The 20,747-nt window shown below is 42.2% G+C and overlaps 1 protein-coding gene across 1 annotated transcript in view; it reads right to left on the bottom strand.

The window, feature by feature from the left end:
- The window catches only part of MAPKAP1 (mitogen-activated protein kinase associated protein 1), a 180,009-nt gene that overhangs the window by 23,689 nt on the left and 135,573 nt on the right, over nucleotides 1-20,747 (bottom strand). The window contains exon 9 of the mRNA XM_018553305.1: nucleotides 15,853-15,993. Coding sequence (XP_018408807.1) covers nucleotides 15,853-15,993 — 141 coding nt within the window. The remainder of the gene's footprint in view (nucleotides 1-15,852; nucleotides 15,994-20,747) is intronic.

Below are 20,747 nucleotides of genomic sequence, written 5' to 3'. Positions count from 1 at the left end.
TAGTTAAGAGTGTGACAAGATTACAGTAGTTACTTTATAAGTAATATGACGGCACTGCTGGTAAGCTGGAGAACGCCAAAAGACATGCTATGTAAATATACTGTTTGTGATGAGTAATATGGATTTAGTGGTGAGGTCTTGTAATACTCTAGAGAAAGGGACCATTACAAAGTCCAGGAGGAAGTAGAAGAGTGTTTGGGGCACATGCAAAGGAGTGTGCTATGCAGGCATTCAAACTTTCCATGGGTACACAGGTCCATAAGTTTGTGTGTGCCCCCCTAGATAAGTTTTCAGTAAAAATATGTGTAAATGAGGCCTGTTGTGAATATGACCTAAAGAACAAAAATATACCTCAAATACCTGCACTGAGGTATGGAAATGTATTATATGAAATTACACCAAATGGACTATCCTTGTTCTATCATGCCACAGCTATTTATACAGATTAAGATTTTGCACTATCAACCAAACACTAATTATTGCAAAATTTATAATCTAACTCATTAATTCCTTTTTGTAAATGTAACTATTTTAAAAACCTGAATGTGCTCTTTTATTTGCCTCACTAAAATTGAAACAGGGAGGGTGAGTATTAGGCTCTGCTGACCTGGAACATGAAGTGATCAGAGGAATGACCTCATCGGTTGATGATGCAACTGCTTCACTATTCAGTCAGTAAACTGGGGGTGTGTTCAGCCCCAGACCCACCCCTCTTCCCAGCTAAAATGAACCTGTAGCTATGGACATTTCAGTATTTACAATTTCTTAACAAGTAGTACATGAACTTTCAAACAAGCCCTCAATGACCTATGTAGCTGCAGGCACTGTAGAGAAAACAAATGCATTCTTACTTCAATCTTGAGGTGCTTTGTGTATTTAGAAACCTATAGTGAAACTTTGCTTTAGTGCAGGCAAAAAGCAACAACAAGGACCACTGAGCTGTCATTGCTGGAAGAGGGTAAAGTCACATATAAGACTGCCACATAGTGCAACCATGACATGCATACTTGCACATTATGTTAAGAGCTGCCCACCCTCTGCCATGCTACACTTCCATTTTAAGTCCTAAAGCATTCTGTATTGGATTTTTTGTGACAATTACATACACAATAACATTTTGTTTTCATAGTCTTCTCTTACATGTTATGCTTTTTATTTGTTTCTGAACAGATAGTGTCTTTAAATTGGTAGCAGATTTGGTCATATGCATTTTATTTTCTGGGTTTCAATCAGGAAGAAATTGGGAAAATATTAGAAAAAAAAGTGAGCTTTCCTTTAATCTTTTACCAATGCAATTTTGAAGTAAACGACGCAGCTACAGATAATTACCCCAAATAAAATTAAGAAAGCTTAAAGGACATCACATCAGTGATATTTTATGAAGAATACCAGAATGCTTAGGAACACAAAGAGAAACTACACTTTTTACATTTTTTTTCCTGGGGAGGCTGGCACAGGTTAGGGAAGCCCCTCCCCAAAATCTCTTAAATAAACATCATAATAATGATCTACTGGTTGCTGTTACCACCAAGCAATAAATAACAATTACAGTAATTTGCTGTTGCAAGGGTAGAAAAGGCAATTCAGCTCATAACAAAAGGCGTATCCAGCATAACTCCCACCAGGATATGTTTAGACTGGGCGCTGTTTTACACAGAAATGTAATCTCTCCACTGTTTTAAAACAGAACCTGGGACTCAAGTGGCTAAGCAAGCTGTGGTATTTTGACAGTGGAGCTGGCTATGCTGTTTGTCAGGGGTGCTTGGAAAACAGAATTGGTGGCACAGAATTACAAATCATTTGACAGGCACAAGAATAATCATGTATTTCAACTATGCATTCAGCTGCTTGCCTGGAATTTAGATTTAATGGTTTGGCATCCTCTAATCACTTGACATAAGTCACAACAGAGGTCACATGTCCTGTGCCAACAAGCTGGGAGGCACATTGGAAAGCAAGCTGCTGGTCTTGTGTTATTAGCACGCAAATAATAGAAGGAGCACCTGAAAAATTTGTTGCAACTATGAAGGCCATTCAGAAAATACTGCACAGTGCCACGTTTATGTTCATCTGGATACCAACAGAAGGCCTCCTTTAAAGCCCCTAGACTCTTATATGGCTGCTGCTAAAACTAGATATAGTTTTTAAACAGGGAATATTGACGTTACTAAATATTACAGGCTAACACTTGACAACTTTCATTGCAACAAAAGAGCAACTTATATGTAGCATAGGATCTGATTCCTTGAAACATTGTTTGTCTATGCCTCCCACTACATTGGGCTGGCTGCCAATATAGCTTACAAAAGAGCAGAACATCTCGTAATGTATTATGGTAACAGATCTTTTGTTTTATAGTTCCACATTAAGAATTAATGTTTTACATGTACCCAACTTTTAGAGGCATAAAGATCTGCAGAGGTTGTAATATGCAGTCTTTTTGCAGTGTTCTCCAAATAGTGTAGCTCTATAATAAACTAAAGACATGGAAATTTCTATTAAAAAAATTAACTAATTAGTTGCCAAGGACCATCAAATTATTTGTAATCTGTTAGGGAGGGAAGGTGTTAAGAGCTGTTAATTTGACATCTGCTGATAATAGAGTGAAAAATAAAGGTATGACACCAAATTCTTCCAGATGATGCCAGAGGTTTGAACCTAGAGTGATTTTCCAACGGTAACTGAACATAAACCAGCAGTGACACCTAAAGTGGCTGCTGATTTATAGCCGCGGTGAGTTTGGGCCTGCGTCCCCATGAATATTAGCACTACAAATCTGGGCCCATTTAGCAGAGAGAGCCTGGTACATACATCACCAGCTCCTGCTCCTAGCCAAGGTCACCCTCTGAGCCATCAATCTTTCCTACTAGGGGCAAGTGGGCCAGGCGTGGAGTTGTGCAAAGGGAGAAAGCAACGTCGCTGGTCCTTCTCATCTGCCTTTTTATCATGTAAACAGCGTGCAAACCTCTATTATATTTATCTGCTGGATAGTTCCTGCCTTGTCCATCCATTACTGCCTCTGTGTACATGAAAAAAAGCCTTTCTTTCACATGCATGATTCTCATCTCTGAATATAGATTCCTTATTTGCACAGCTCCACACATACCAGGAAATGTGACAACCTAAACAGATTCACAAATACAGTTTTCATCCTACTAAATTTCCAAGGCAGCTACATTTCTTCTTTCTTATATATTTTAACACAAAGAAGGAGGAGGTTGTACAGGATAAATTAATGTAATAAGAGGCTGCAGACCCACCCAGAAGCACTGTGAAACGTTTGTAGTATCTGGCTGGATTATATAAACTCAGATAAAAGATAATCTGTGACTTTCGGACATAATGCAAATCTGTGGCCTCTTTGGAGCTTGTAATCTGGCCTCCAGATTAGACTACAGGCACCTCCAGGAGCCGTATGCATGGTTACTCTATTTCCACAGAATCTTGTACCATCCTGGTACAATCTACCTCTGCATGGTTACATCTCATGGATAGTCATTGAATGGTCTTGCTGAGGCCTGCCCCTTAATGTGTTGATTACTTCCCAACTAGCATATAAAAGAGGCAGGCAACTTAACAGGTCAATAGAAAGAACCACAGCATACAAGGTCACTAGTTTCACCACAAAGCAAGGGACTCAGGGTGCCCAGTAATGAAGCTTGCAATCTCCTAGAGGTTATAAGTTGCATCAGCAGTAGGCAAGCTCTCTCTCATTGAAACAACAAACTGTCCCATAATATGGAGTCACTGCTCTGTAAATTGTAGCTCCAGCTAATGAGCACTAAAAATTATATGATTTATACAAGCGGTAAAGAGAAACTGAAAAACATGTAAAAAGAAGCCTAAAGCTCCACCTACAGACTAAATAGGAGAATGCAAATGATAATGTGCAAAAAAAAAAATACAAATCTTTAGGTCTGATCATATTGAATAATAAACAAAAATATGTACAAACCTACTACAATTCCCTTTATGCTATGTTGTAATGTTTCCTGAATTGTATTGGAAGCTGTTATATGGAGCCACCTACCTCTCCTATCCTTTAAGACTGTAATAATTTGAAATTTTAATGTGACACTAAACTCAGGAGTTAAATCATAAAAATGCATTCCCGTACCTTAACTATTAACAAAACTGAACCTCAGCTCTAGATCCTCAAATTATCTCTGAATACATGTTGACAATATTCTTCCTTCTGGAGGGTGGCTACTTTTGTTCCCCATGGTTACTGTGTGTGTTGCAAAGTAGCCACCGCTCCAAGCTCGCCCCAATGATGGACTACAATCTCAATACAAATTAGCTAACTAAACGCTATATTGTTGTCCACCATAAGAGCGAGCTTGTAGAGGTGGCTACTTTACAACACACACGGGGACCATTGGGGAACAAAGGAAGCCACCCTCCAGAAGGAAGGACAATGTTAGCATAATTTAGAGATGATTTGAGGATATACAGCCGAATGCATTTTTAAGATTTAACTTCTGAGTTTAGTGTCACTTTCAGCAATTTACTTATCACTTATTTACTTATTATACTTTGTTACCAGGAGTTGTTATTTAATTTGAATTATGGCTCCTATAACAAGGAAACACTACGTATGTGAACAGTAAATGTATGATAATGTCATTTCAAAGATACCTTTTGTACTGTATGTGACTATGGCAATAGGGAAACATATACTATGTTACTATGGACCGCAAGTATAAAATATTTCATATGACTGTGTGTGTTGCCTGTACCAACCAATCAGATGTAAACTTTATGGCGTGGGTCACATTGGGGGGTTTGAATGAAGAATAATGCTTAACATATTGTTTTCACAAGTAGCTGTAGTAATCAAAGAGGTCAAGAAAACCCGAGAGTCATTTAGGGGTGACTGGCAATGAAAATCCATGACAATTATACTGCATTATCTCTATTTAACTGTTTAATAAATTCACATTTATGATATTACACACATTTTTACATGACTTTTCAGAAACCAGCAGGATTCTGTTGTTCCAAACCTATGGTTTTAGTAACACCCGAGCAACTTAAAAATTTAGGTTTCTCCTTCCGCCACTTTGCTCTCAGCCATCCCAGGCTGTATTTTTGCTTAATTTGATTGGTCCTCTTTGGATGCTCTCCAGTGGTGTGGTGCTGACATGATAACATTACACTTTTAAGTGCAGGGTGATGCCCCCTCAGTTGGCGGGTCCATGACACCCTTCATTCACAGTATTTCCTAGTTTTCTGGATTGAACTATGCTGCGTGCCATCAACCTGGAAGCCTGAGGCTATCTTGTGGTGGAGAGGAGGTAATGCGGGGAGAGAAGGGGAGTATTGCAGTTGGAGCTTCTTTTTTTGTTTTATATTCATCATGGGGACATAAAAAAACAGCAAATACCCTTTAGATTAAGGGTGTGAAACCCAATTTCATCGTGGGCCACATTAGCATTATGGTTGCCCTCAAAGGGCCGGTTGTGTCAGTAAGACTATATAAATGTATCTACTCTTTTTCATATTAAATAATTCCTCTGCATTCTATTATTACTGGTTTTAGGCTGGGTTCACACCTGGGCATATCGAATATGCGCGTTTGTCGCGCGTTTCCGAGGGCTACTTGGCTGTATCCCAATGGAAACGCGCAACAAAAACGCCCCAAAGAAGCTCCTGTACTTCTTTGGGCGTAGGACGTTTTGTAGCGCGTTCATACGGCCTGTAATACGCCCAGGTGTGAACCATACCCATAGGAAATAATGGGATTTCTGTGTTTGAGCGTTTTGCAGAGCATTCGACCGCGCTACAAAACTCCCAGGAGTGAACCGGGCCTTAGTAATAACTAGCTCTGAAAGTAGAAGTCTAGGAAAAATAATGGCAATTAGTGCAATAGTGTGGATTGTCAGGTGGCTGTGTAGACTCTCTGGGGGGCTATGCGGACTCTCAGGTGGCTGTGCAGGTTCTATGGTGGGCTGTGCAGACTCTCAGGTAGATGTGCAGGTTCTATGTTGGGCTGTGCGGGCTCTCAGGTGACTGTGCAGGTTTTATGGTGGGTTGTGCGGGCTCTCAGGTGGCTGAGCTCGTTCTATTGTGGGTTGTGCAGGCTCTCAGGTGGCTTTTCAGGTTCTATGGTGGGGTGCGTGGACTCTTAGGTGACTATGCGGGGTCTATGCTGGGGTGTGCAGACTCTTAGGTTCTATGCTGGGCTGTGTAGGGTCTTAGGAAGGCTGTGCGGTCTCACCAGGTCCCGGTCAGTCTCGGCAGCTGCTAGCGGCGTGGATCAACAGGAAGGAGGAGATTTGCTGCTGGCACTGTAAATAGGCATTTCGATTCACAGGAAGGCTGCCGGGACCTTGCTGAGGACCTCAGCAGCCTTCCAGTGAAGCCCAGCTCCTGTTGACAGTGCGGGCTTTGGTTTAAAAATTTAAAGCGCCGCTATCGGCACATAGTATAGGGGCATTTTCACGAGTACTCGTGGAAATGCCCAGTTTGGGCACATCCATAGTCAGTTTGTCCAAAGTGTTCTGTCCTCCTCTCTGTTGCCGACTGCTGAGACAAGGTGGGGGCAGAGATGAGGGGGGTCCGCAGCTGCAGGAGAAGTGTGAAGGCCACATGAAATGGCCTGGCGAGCCGGATTTGTCCCGCAGGCCTTGTGTTTGACACGTGCTTTAGATGTTTCTTTGGAGAAGGCCTTTGGGCAGACTGCATGCAATGCTTAACAATTTCAAAATCAGTATGTCCCCATACAAAATGCAGAAACCAAGCTAAATCCTTAACCCTCTGCTAGGACAGATAGTTTTCAAGTCTAGTTTACAACTGATATATGAGATCTTCCAGCACATTACAGCAGGGTTAATTATGGTAAAAATTAACCCTCACACCCCCTTCATCATTTCATACCAGAGGAAAAATTCAGGTTTGGAGTTTTCCGAAATGTAAGTAGAAATGTTTAAATGTTTGTGCTATTTAAGTTATGCCATGAGCTTCCCCAATGGATATCTGACATGACTTTAACAGCCATGTCAGATGGACGATTTTCTAGCAGTAATACAAATTTCTAATGCCAGTGATTAACAACAATTTGTGGCTAGAGATTTAATTGCTATAATCACTGGTGATTTGTCGCTAAGAAGAAATGTGTCACTACTACATTTTAAACTAGTGATACACTATTAGGTTGCTACAAATCACTCTACTTCAAACATCAAAAAATAAAATAAAAATAAAAAACATACCCTTTTTTAAGCAAGATAGTCAGCATGAAATGACAGCCAGGCAACATACATTTTTAGAAAGAGGCCAGAAGTGCCAGTCTACATAGGTCATTTTAGCTGTGTTCTTGGTATAACCACTTCTGCGGGCCGCCGTACATTTACGTATTGTGGACGAGAAGTGGTTAAAATGTAAAGAAGCTACAAATAACTCTTAAAACTACCTACACTTATACAGAAATTGATATATTTACTATCCACAGCACAGCATGATTAAATAACTTGGGGAATTATTTGATCTTTTGAGTACCCAGTTGATGACATAAAGGGAAAACAATGTTCAAACTTACAGACAAATAAGGATAATTATCTATGTCTGAACTGAACATAGATGTGTTTAAGATCAGACAACATAACTAAGATAATTATATGAGATAATTAGAATTATATGAGATAATAAAACATTTTATGAGATATGTGTCAAGAACAAGCACAGTATTAAAGAGCGGGCATGCATCCACTGGAACTTGCTCTGCATTGCTGTCCATTCTATACACACTGTCTCACTGTCCTTCGCACAACTCCCACATAATCAATATGATCAATAAAGCTACAGGCTTGCAATCAATAGCTTTTGGGAAGTAGCTTTCTCAGATATAATTGTCTCTGCTCTGTGAAAGGCAACCTGCAGCAGCTTATACCTGAGGATATTTACAATATAAAAAGCTCTTTGAGCAAATGTTATACAATGTTCAACCCTTTCTGCTCTATGTCTGTCTCACAAGTACTAACATGCTGTAGGGAAAAGAAAAAAAACTTAAGAAAAGGTCCACGGACTTCCGGTTGTAGCGGTGTGTAACGGAGCTCCGTCCCGGCCACATCCACAAACGACATATCTACAGCCCACATATCCAGGCTGCAGGCCCTTGAAGGCCGAATAAGCGACCTAGAAGATCATACCGCCCGATCTAACAGATCACAGGCTGAGGACCAGAAATCGATTCAGTATCTACTGGACAAGGTCGATGACTTGGAGAACAGGTCCAGCAGAAACAATCTCAGGATCATTGGGATCCCTGAATCGATCAAACCTGCTGAATTACAGCATTTCTGCTCATCCATTATCCTAAAAGCTATGGGTGTCACGTCTCACTGCCAGGTGGAAAGGGCCCACAGAATGGGATCCCTCAAGGAGTCGGATAGGCCCCGGCCGGTCATCGCCCGTTATCTAGATTATTCAGATAAACATCACATCCTGCAGACCTACAGGATGCAACGCCAACTGGTTGCGGGGGGCCACAAGTTACCGCTCCTTCCACGAGGTGTGTCAAACCCTTGTTCACAAACAGGTTAAGTTTGTCCTCGCATATCCAGCAATCTTACGCCTGGCAGACGCGGAGGGAAATCAAACCCGATTCACATCAGCGGCGCGCAAGCCAGGGCATACGTGGACAGACATCTGTCTGACCTCCCCCGCACACTCCAACTCTCCGCTTAAGAGCCCCCCACGAAAAAAGAAGGCCTGAAGTTCTGGGCGACATATGCCACTTCACAGTCTTATACGGACGGGCTGAGCAGGCGGCCATATTGTGCTCAGGATCCATGATGGGCGCCTGTTGTTCTGTGTTCATATGATCTGTTCATATTACATTTTTGTTTCTAATTTCTTTTTTTTGCTAAGAGACTCCTTTGCAAGTGACGGGGCGCAGCCTCCGGAAGTTACCAGTTTCACTATCACCTTGGCTCTCCTAGAGGTGGATCGTACTCCCCTCGGTCGGATCACCATACACCACCATCTGGAAAAAAGGAAGTCACTGACAGGTATGCGTTATTGCCTGATTTGTTTTCTTTGTTTAGTTCATAGACTTTGCAGACTCCAAGTTCAGGGCGGACGTTTATGTTCTGCCATGTGGTTGAAGACATCTCTCCGTATCCAGCTCATCGCCATCACTCTCTACTGGACACATTTTACACTCACAGGTATCGTAGGACTCATTGACCAGGGTCGTTCCCAGAGCACTGGGACACCGGCACCGACCCAACTTTCTTCTATTATGCTCTCTTATGACCGCTTTGTAATGCTGTTATCTCCAATGCTATGGGAACCACCTTAAAAGTGGCCTCATGGAACGTCAAAGGAACCAAGACACCCCAAAAGAGGAGGCAGATCTTACGCCATCTTAAAAATCTGAAGGTGGACATCGCCTTGCTGCAAGAGACCCATCTTCACAGCGATGACATCACCCATCTCAAACAGTCATGGGTGAGAACGGCTGTAGGAGCACCCTCCGTAGGCAGATCTGCAGGTACGGCGATCCTTACTAACAAAAACTTGCCCTACTCCCTCCTTACACAACAGCATGACCTGACAGGGGGTAGATGGTCCCGCATCACTATCAAACTTGGGTTGCTTACTTTTGACATCTGGAATATCTACGGCCTCAATGCCGGTAAACCCTTTTATGATGATCTGCTGACCGTGTTGCCCAGCGACAGCCCCAAAACATCACTGCTCTAGAGGAGATCTGCATGGAGGAATGGGCCAACATACCAGCAACAGTGTGTGCCAACCTTGTGAAGACGTACAGGACACGTTTGACCTCTGTCATTGCCAACAAATGATATATAACAAAGTATTGAGATGACCTTTTGATATTGACCAAATACTTATTTTCCACCATAATTTGCAAATAAATTCGTTCCAAATCAGCCAATTTGATTTGTCTGGATTTGTTTTCTCATTTTGTCTCTCATAGTTGAGGTCTACCCATGATGCCAATTACAGGCCTCTCTCATCTTTTTAAGTGGGAGAACTTGCACAATTGGTGGCTGACTAAATACTTTTTTGCTCCACTGTATCTGATCATGCTCCGGTGATGGTAGACATTCATCGGTTGGGTCTATCCTCCAGACCGGTTATGTTTTCCATCCTATCTGGCTACAGATGACACGTTCCAGGCACACCTGACTTCATGGTGGAGCGATTATGCTTCTGATAATGTCATGCATAAGGGGGCCCTATTCTCTTTTGGGAGGCGGCAAAGGCTGTCCCGAGAGGCAGAATTTTGGCCTATGCATCCTCCCAAAAGAAAATGACCAGGCAGAGGTATGTGGAGGCATGCACGACGGCTAGAACAGCCTATCTCACATACAAACAGGATCCTACCTCCCACAACAGAACGTTATGGACCCAAGCTAAAATTACGTGTGATCACCGGATTTCCCAGTATGATCTCCAAATTCGCTCCCATAAAGAAGTGGAATTTTTTTAATTCAGCAATAAGTATGGTAAATTATTGGCATATCTAATCCGGGGACAGACCGCTCCCTCCCATATCCTTCAACTTGCAGATGACCGGGGAGTACTCTCCTCAGATCCTACTAAAGTTTGCGACATCTTTCGCACATACTACCCGTCCCTGTACGCAGCGGTCACGGGAACTGTTGCTGCGGGCTCGACTTTTCTGGACTCTGTCCGCTGCTGACTTGGATCGCTTGAATGCTAAAATCACTCTCCAAGAAGTGGAATCGGTCATTCACCTAGCTCCGGGTTCAAAAGCCCCCGGCCCGGATGGGCTATCAGCCGAATTTTTTAAATCTGTGAGTGAACACATTTCCCCCACCCTGGCATCTCTATTTAATCTTATCCTACATCAGAGGATTTATCCGCCCACGTTCAGTGATGCCTACATCAGATTGATACCCAAAAAGGGGAAGGACCCTACCCTCCCTGGTTCGTACCGTCCAATATCTCTTCTAAACTTTGATGCCAAATTGCTTACTAAAATTATGGCTAATAGGTTAGCCGTCGTGCTGCAAACCCTCATCTCTTCTGACCAAGCGGGATTTGTGGCTGGTTGTTCTGCTGTGCTAAATGTTAGGAAAATTATTGCTGCTTTGGAATGACTAAGGTTGTTGGGGTCTTCTTCTGGACCAATGGCCCTTTTGGCTTTGGACACGGAGAAGGCCTTCAACAACGTTAACTGGTCATGGCTCTCGCTGGTTATGAAGCGTTTTGGTTTCTCAGGGATGTTTCTGAACTACATTTCTACCATGTATAGCTCTCCTGCTGCTCAGATATATACTTCTTCCACCCTCTCCCCCCTTTTCGCTTATTTAAAGGTACCCGTCAGGGCTGTCATCTCTCCCCACTGTTATTTAATATGGCAGTGGAACCCCTGTCCCGTTCATTGACCTCTAATTGTATTTTCAGTGGTTATAAATCCGGCCCCTTTGACATAAAACTGGCCTTATTCGCGGATGATATCCTACTGGTCCTATCGGATCCGTTGATCCAATTTCCAAAAATCCTGGAGCACATCGATCTCTTTGGCTCCTAATAGGGCCTCAAAATTAATGTCAATAAAAGCGAACTTCTACCGCTGACCCGAGACAGGACCTATATACAGTAGATGCCCTTTCCCGCACACCTCCCTACTGATGCAGGGATGAACCTCCCTACTGATGCAGAAAAGGTTCATCACCTATTTAGGTATATCCATCCCTCGCTCTGCGAGAGACCTTTATTCCCTTAATTATGCACCCATCATCAAAAAAATAGTCCAGAAGCTGCGCACATGGCGCGACTCTCCTATTTCTCTTCTAGGTAGGTGTCATCTCATAAAAATGATACGTTTCGTGAGGTTACTTTATCCACTGCAAACCATCCCTCTTTTGCTAAAACATAACCAACTCCTCCATAGCGATTTCTCGACTTTTCTCTGGAAAGGGAAAAAGCCGAGGATAGCCCTGAAAAAACTCCAACAACCGGTAAGAGCTTTAGACACCAACCTCTCTAACATCAGGGTCTACAATCTGGCCAGCCTCTTCCGCCATATCTGAGACTGGCTCCATGATAGTTAGTAACGCCATGGTCGTTAACTGGTGTCCTAAATACTCCACTGAAACTCCTCCCCCCACATATTAAGGACAACATCCTCCTCAGCGACACTGTATTGGCCTGGAGGAAGGTTAGGAAGCTCCTCCGTTTACCCACCATGGTCTCTCCCTGGATGCCCCTCAAGTCCCCCCCCCCCCCACTGCAATGAATCCAGAGCCTTCCGAACATTGCCCGCCAAGGATATATCTGCTCTCAGGGATCTTTTTGATCCCCGGGGTCACTTCAAGACCTTTGACGACCTCCAAACTCAATACAATCTCCCTGCTACCCATACTTTTCCGTATATGCAACTACGCCACTTCATCTCCCGTCACATTGCTCAACCGTGGCAAGAAATAATCTACTCCCCTATAGCACCACTACTCTCATCCCCCCAAACCAAGTTAACACTATCCTATATAGCCAAGTATATCACTAACTTTGTAATTGACTCATTTGGTACCGCCCCATATTAAACGCTGGGCTGAATTCCTCAACGTACCTATAGCGGAGACGATTTCGATAGTGGAACGGGGATGGGGACAGGTTCGGAAGGCTATAATAAATGAGTCCTGGCGTGAAATCTATTTCAGAGTTGTGTACAGAGCATACAACGCATTTACTATACCTGCAAAGACTACTCCCTTCAAATGGTTAATAGCCTGTCCGAAATGCCAGCATCCCTTACCAGAGCTCACGCATCTACTATGGTCCTGTCCCTACGTGCAAACTTTATGGTCTACAGTACTGGCCTTTATGAGTACCCATTCAGGTAAAACAAGACCGATGTCCCCAGCATTTTGCCTATGACATGCCTCCCCCTCCGCTGAGACTGACGCACCCTCCTCTCAGACACGATGTGAACATCTGTGTCTACTGACGGCGAAAAAGACTATCCTATGTCACTGGATAATACCTGATCCCCCCCCCCATGGACACCTTCCGATCCCTACTGTTCCGCTTAATGCTCCTAGACAAACTTGATACTAAATTCAATCAAACATGTACCAACAGGTTCTTCGACACTTGGACATCCTTTGTTGTGGCTGATTTACCGCCGCAACAGTTGACAGACTTGATGTCCATCTTTCGATTCTCCAAGTGGTACCTCGAGGTGAAACTTACAAATACCCTGGGCCCTCTAGACGTCCTTTGACTCATTCACTCACGTTCCCATTAGTATATATACATTTCTTATCACCCCCACTTGTCCAGGGTGTATGATGACCCTGAACCATCCTACGTTTACCTCTATGGCGAGGAGGTTGTTTTCTACCCACTGTTCTATACTTATAATTTTCTCCCTGGAGATATAACATTATTGCCACGCAATTCCACCTGAATGTTAGTGAAATTACTTGCTATAATTACTAGTTGTTTAATTCTTCCTCTTATACCTCATTTGGTTAGAACCAATGTATGTATCTCACAGGTACAAGCTGTTTATTGATACCATGCATCTTGCTTGAACATGTTTGTACTGCCTTATAATCTTTGATAAATAAAAAATTGATATGCTAAAAAAAAGAAAAGAAAAGGTCCACTCAAATCCCACATTTAATTTATAATGTGGGATTTGAGTAGAAAAAAAACAAAAACATAAAAGTATATTTAAACTCAATTTCTAAAATCTCATATAATTGTTAACATGTTACTGTTATTTTTAATATTTTTTTACTATTATTTTCAATATTTTTATTTTCATCTGTGGCTTTCATTAAAATAATGAATGTGATTCTGCAAAGACGATCCTTGTTCAGACATTTTTGTAGTAGTGTGAAAACACTTTGCTCCTATCTCCCAATTTTGCTCTTGTGTTGTCACTTTGTCATTCGGACTTCAAAGGGAGACTACAAGTGGCCATTCCAACACACATTGTGTAGGCATAGTCCACTGTTGTCAGAATCTTGAAACCTGCCCTGAGAAATGCCACACATCCATTCCTGGAGTGCATGGATAAGCCATCCACAACTCTGCCCCCAGATATATCTCAAACCTTGTCTCAAAATATAACCCTAACCGTCCACTCCGCTCATCCAAAGACCTCCTGCTTTCCAGCTCCCTTGTCAACTCCTCTCATACTTGGCTCCAGGACTTCTCTAGAGTCTCTCCCTTCCTCTGGAACTCTTTACCACAACCTGTCAGTCTATCTCCCACCTTGACTGCCTTTAGGCGATCCCTTAAGACTCATCTCTTCAGGGAAGCCTATCCCACCTCAACCTAACCACTCAACCATCACATTCTCAAACAATTCATCCCCACACAGCTACCTCATGTATCACTTCTCCCTCCCTTTTAGATTGTAAGCCCTCTGGGGCAGGGCCCTCCTTACCATCTTGTCTTGAATTGTATTGTGATTGTAATATCTTCCTTATATTGTAAAGCGCTAAACAAACTGTTGGCGCTATATAAATCCTATCTCATAATAATAATGTTGTCCAAAATACTCTTTTACCAACCCTTGGGAAAGAGAAACAAGGAATCAGACATCCTAAATGGTGCTGTGGCTTTTAGGTAGACCATGACAGTCCTCACAACATCTAAAGGCTGAAGAGGGAACTCCTTAGAATAAGCTAGTGCCAGACACAATGAAAGTAAAACAATAACTTTATTAATATGGAAAGCCTAGACACCCTTAGGTAAAAGAGAGGGCTAGGTGCCTTTGTTTCCTAACAAGACAGGACAGCAAGCTCCATAACCCTCCTGATAGATGTGATCACCACTAGAAAGATTACGTTGTGCAAAAGTGGGGTCAGAGAAATTTCCAAAACCAAATTTAAATCCAAGGGCTGAAGTGGAGTTCTGACAATGGGGACTATCACAGTGCTGATGGTCAATTTATGGTCTGTCCCTGACTTGGGAAAGGAGAAAACTCTCTTTACAGAAAAAGTGTGAGAGTTGACCCCTTTATACCCACACCAGCTAAAGTAAGCCTTGTGGTCTGGCAGCGGCGAGCATGAGGTGGGGAGGAGGTGCGGCGCACAGCATGTGGAGCTGTGAACAGGGCCAACTGATCAGAAGCTGATTAATCGATTATTGAAAAAGTTGACAACTTTTTCAATAATCGATTATAATCGATTATGTCGATTAGTTGTTGCAGCCCTACATGACTGAGGGTACACTTCAAAAGAGGTGGATTTATAAGCCTTAACCATAGCATGAATCACAGATTCTGAAATACATTTATCTCACAATGCATCAGCAAGCAAACTGATTAGGTTGGCATACTATGCCTTCTGGGCTAATGTGAATCACTGGAATGCCCTCAACGTCAATACTTTGCAGCAAACTAAGTAAAAATTTTAAAGGAGGAAATGCGTAGATCAGAAGATACCGATACACAGTGCCATAAGGGCACCCACTGCCTCCACCGTCGCATTCAGAGAACTGGCCACTAACATGTCTTGTTGAAGTAGAATGCTGGAAAGTCCACATCCGGCATCCCCCAACCAAGGCAAAAGGTCCATGGTGTGAACAAGCTCTTAAAGCACAACTACAGCCAAAAAAATAATTGGGTGTGGAAACCAGTGGGGAAGGGTTTAAACCTCTTTCAGGTATTAGTGCTGTCTGTGCCCTTATTGGGAAGATTTTCTCTCACTTTTTGTCCAGGTGATCGGTTTCAAGAAATAAGGTGAAATTACCAAATGGGGCAAAAAGATCAATAAGCATTAGACAAAAATTCGAAGCCTTTCTGACTCTATTATCTCTCTCCCTTTCTCTGAAAGCAAGAACGTAACCAAGGGAAGAATGTAGGTATGTACCAAGAGATAGGAGAAAACTTACCCAGCTGGACATCTGTAGTGAATCGCAGCCTGTGGATCATGCTGACCTTGAATGATTTGTAATGATGACTGCTAAGCATGTCCTGCACTGTGGCAATGTCTATTTGTGCTTCTTCCTCTTGAGGCTCTTCCCCTCTTGAACCTCAAAAAAGAGAAAATGATAGATTTATGCATATATACAGTTTATGTAACGTATTTATCACCCTTTATATTAATGCAATATATACATGCATACTGGGACATGCCACAGCCGGAGTGGAGGGGGGAAAAGGCGAGCGCTGACTGCAGCAGGACCGAGGATCAGGTGAGTATATTTTCTTTATTCCGGTCCCTAGACCAAAATGAGCAGTTTACCCCTTGCAGTGCAGGGTTAGCCCTACTGTAAGGGTTCATTTTTGCACATCCTGAAGTTCTGCTTTAAGGATTTTGCAGACACATGGTCCCATGAGTTACTAAATTATTATACAAAACAAGTGCCAATGATCAAAAATATAACCTGTAGATTAAAATGCAACCATTATATCATACAGAAAGAATAAAACAGTGTGAGGAAAAGCCATGCTCTACAAGCTGAGATTGCAGAAAACAGTTCAATGTAAAAAAATCTTACACAATGGTGAGACTGCGCTCAGCAACAAGACACAGGACGGTCTTAATGCATCAATAAGATTTTCCACAGGCAGAAACTTCAAGAAACACAAGTGTTTCTAGATGTTCTGTCCAAGCTTTTCTGCAGAAGCACAAAGAAACAGGCAATGCTGAGGCCTGAAAACGCAGTGATCGGCCAAGGAAAAGGTGCAGCAGATGAAAGACACATCTTGCTGACTTCGCTTTGCAATTGAAAGATGTCTATTGGCACCATGGCAAAAACAAGTGGGACCCTAGTACACCCATTTATAGTCTGGAGAAGTCTGGTCAGAAGTGGTCTTCATGCAAGATTTGTGGCTAAAAGGCCATACCTCTGACATGGACAATGTCAAGTGACTCGCTTTTGCACAAAACCACAAGAATTTGTGAGCAGATTGGCAGAAGGTGCTCTAGACTGATGAGTCCTAATTTGAAATATTTGGCTGTACCAGGAGGCTGTTTGTTCGCCGAAGGCCTGGACAACAGTATGAGGGTGAGTGTATGTAGGCAACAGTGAAGCACAGAGCAGGATTTTTGCGGGTGTGGAGCTGCATTTTTGCCAAGGAGTTGGAATTTTAGTCAGAATTAATGGTCTCAATTCTAAAAATGTACAAGCTAGGCACTTTTCCCCCCTCCTTTTGGGGGGAAAAAAGTGCGTCTTATGGAGCGAAAAATACGGTATTCGTTATGCAATACCATCAGGTCTGATCAATCCCACATTCATTCTGTAGCAGGACAATAACCCTAAACATACTGCCATACAGTCCTGGCATAGATGGTACAGTCCCCACAAAGCCCTGATCTTAACATTATTGAGTTTGACTGGGATTATATAAGAAGGCAGACACAACTGAGACAGCCTAAATCTACAAGAACTGTGGTTCGTTCACTTAGATGTTTGGAACAACTTATCCTGCCGAGTTCCCTCAAATACAGGGTACCTAGGAAAAATAAAGTGTATCTATACTTAACATTTTGTTTTACTATTAGAGTGGGGAAAGGATTAAAACTCCTGTCAGGTTTTACTGTGGCCGGAGGCTCAATTGGAGAGGTTCCTCCACTTCTTGCAAGCTTTTTCATTGTTTCTCTGTTACCCTGTTGCAGATATTACCTTACATTGTGTCTGGTAAAAAGGTTATCACCAGAACGAGAAGCGAGGAAAATCTCTTTAATGGAACCCTGAATAGCAGTCAAATCTGACAGGGGTTCTAATCTTTTCTTATTATATACAAAAAATAAAATAAAAATAAATACATTTGGGTGTAGATACACTCTAATGCTGTTATTTGATAGATAAACACTATGTATTATGTTATTTTGAAAGCATCCTCATTTTAGAGCATTTATTCACAAAAATGCCTAACACTTTTGCATAGTAATATATACAATCTATCTATCTATCTATCTATCTATCTATCTATCTATCTATCTATCTATCTATCCATCTATCTATCTGTCCTCACTGGCCACTTTATTAGGTACACTTTGCTGGTACCGGGGTTGACCCCCTTTTATCTTTAGAACTGCCTTAATTGCATAGATTCAACAAGATGCTGAAAGAATTTCCTAGAGAGTTTGGTTTATGTTGACATGATAGCATCACGCAGTTGCTGCAGATTTGTCAGCTGAACATCCATAATGCACATCTCCTGTTTCACCACATCCAAAAGGTTCTCTGTTTGATTGAGATCCGGTGACTGTGCAGGCCATTTGAGTACAGTGAACCCATTATCATGTTCAAGAAATCAGTTTGAGATGATTTTAGCTTTGTGACATGGTGCATTATATGGGTACAATGTGGTAATAAAAGGTTGGCCATGGTCAGCAACAATACCCAGGTACGCTGTCATTTAAATAATGCTCAACTGGTACTAAGGGGTTAGTTATAGATTCATGCAGGTACCATGTTTTTTCTAGTTTTACTATTTTTGGTTGAGAGCACGCACTGGGGTCCCAGCGTGCATTTTTGGTTGCTGGGCCTCCAGTGCGTCCCTGCACCATATTAGGAGGAGTTGGCTACCTCCTGGTACACCTGCATGCAATTTATCGACTGCATTAATATGCTCACACTTGGAGACTCATATACATAGAGTTAGGACCACACCTTGCAGAGGTGCCTTGGCGCGGCGGTGTGGCTTCTACATATTTTTGGCCAAAAGTTTGTGCAACTAAAACCTCTGATTTTAACGCATACTGTTGACAGGGCTATTTGTTTGGTTGCAGGCTAGCTGGCAGGTGAGCTGGGGATTTTCTGTGTTTTTGTATTGGTACTTAGGGGCCCAAAGTGTGCCAGGAAAATATCTTCCATAACATTACACCACCAGTCGGTTGTTTACTCCAAATCCTGACCAAACCATCCGAATGTTGCAGCAGAAATCGAGACTCTTCAGACCTGGCAACTTTTTCCCAGTCTTCCATTGTCCAATTTTGGTGAGCCCTTGCAACTGTAGCCTCAGTTTCCTGTTTTTAGTTGATGGGAGTGGCACCTGGTGTGGTCTTCTGCTGCTGTAGACCATCTGCTTCAAAGTTGTAATAAGTGATTATTTGAGTTACTGTTGCATTTCTATTAGCTTGAATCAGTCTGGACATTCTCCTCTGACCTCGGGCATTTTCACCCAAAGAATTGCCGCTGACTGGATATTTTCTCTTTTTTAGACCACTCTCTGTAAATAGGAATGCAACAATATTTCGGCTGCCGAAAAGTATCAGCCGGAACTGTCAGAGGAGGTCGAGCAGTGCAGGAGGAGAGCGCCTATGAACAGCCAGCGACTCTCCTCCCACACCGCTCAGCCTTCTGTGAGAGATCAGAATGGAGAGCGACAGTGTGGGTGGAGACAGCTCTCAATGCTGTCACAGGAGGCAGGCCAATGGTGCAGGGGAGGAGTCAGCTATCAGATCGAGATCTCCTCTCAGCACCGCTCACTCAGCCTCCTGTGACAGCATGTCAGGATCGAGAGCGGGTACAAACAATCAGCGATCAGTGAGTGTCTGTAAATAATTGAGGACATAGTATGTTTACTGTGTCCTCAATTATGAATGAATGGGAAGTGATTTACCTCACGTTCATTCATGATTGTGGATATAGTACACACACTATGTCCACAAGTTATAAATGAACAGGAACACTCAATATAGAGGATTTCTGTTCATTTATAACAGGGGTTGCAGAAAAAGAGATTAAGGACTCTGTGTTCTCAATCTCTTTTTCTATTTTAAAAGGGAAATATCAGAGGTCTGGTTAAACCCCCAATAGTTCCCTGAAGCCCCTAAAAGTAAAGTTAAAAAAATATAGAATAAAAAATAAATAAAAATTAAATATAAAAAAATGAAAAAGTTTAGAAAAAATAAATAAGAATAAAATATTTGAAAAAGTTAGACAATTATTTTTCGGTTTTGGCCTGACATTTGTTTTCATTCCAGTAGATCAGCAGTTTCTGAAATACTCAGACCAGCCCGTCTAGCACCAAATTGAAATTCAGCAGATTGTATTGACCATGTCTACATGCACTGAGCTGCTGCCATGTGATTGGCTGCGTTAACAAACAGTTGAACAGGTGTACCTAAAAAAATGTGGCCAGTGAATGTATATAGTATATGTTCTTAAAGGCATATAGCCAAGTGTTTATTTAGGCAAAAATAACAATCAGCTGCCAATGATCACTGACATAATTTGCAGGCTGACCAATACTGTAAAACTGAAAGAGAAACTGAAGGAATACAACTGGGCAAGGGATATCCAGACTAAAAAGATGAGCCTGTGGTAGATGTCATGGGTGAACTCTAAAATCTCAAGACAAAAGTGAGCATCAACAAGACACAAGATTGTCATCAGCAAGGTGTCTCCTTTAAGCAGAAATACAGAAGCACAAAAAACTGACAAATCTGAGGACTGGCAATGCAATGGTCAGCTACAGAAACTAAGTGTAGCAGAAGAAAAAAACTTAAAGATTCTTTAAACCCAGATCTCCAGCACCGCTAAAAGCTCATATAAGCTATAAACTGGCAGACATCACTTGGACACTGGCATAACCAGTTACATCTCTGCAAATGGAATTGGTGTTTTGGAAAAAATTGATGACACCCTTACTGCTACCAAATACTGCAGATTCTTATGCATCATGCAATACCATTAGGGAGGTATCTGATTACTCCTAGCATCCTTCTACAGCATGACAACAAACCCAAACACATGAACAAAATCATAATCTGCAGTGAAAAGAACACAAAATAATGCAAAAGATGGTATGGGCCTGCATTCCTTATCCCAAT

This window comes from Nanorana parkeri, unplaced genomic scaffold (genome assembly GCF_000935625.1).
Source record: "Nanorana parkeri isolate BGI_ZX_2015 unplaced genomic scaffold, ASM93562v1 scaffold116, whole genome shotgun sequence".
Taxonomy (NCBI): Eukaryota; Metazoa; Chordata; class Amphibia; order Anura; family Dicroglossidae; genus Nanorana; species Nanorana parkeri.
This window is presented reverse-complemented; position numbering and strand designations above follow the sequence as displayed.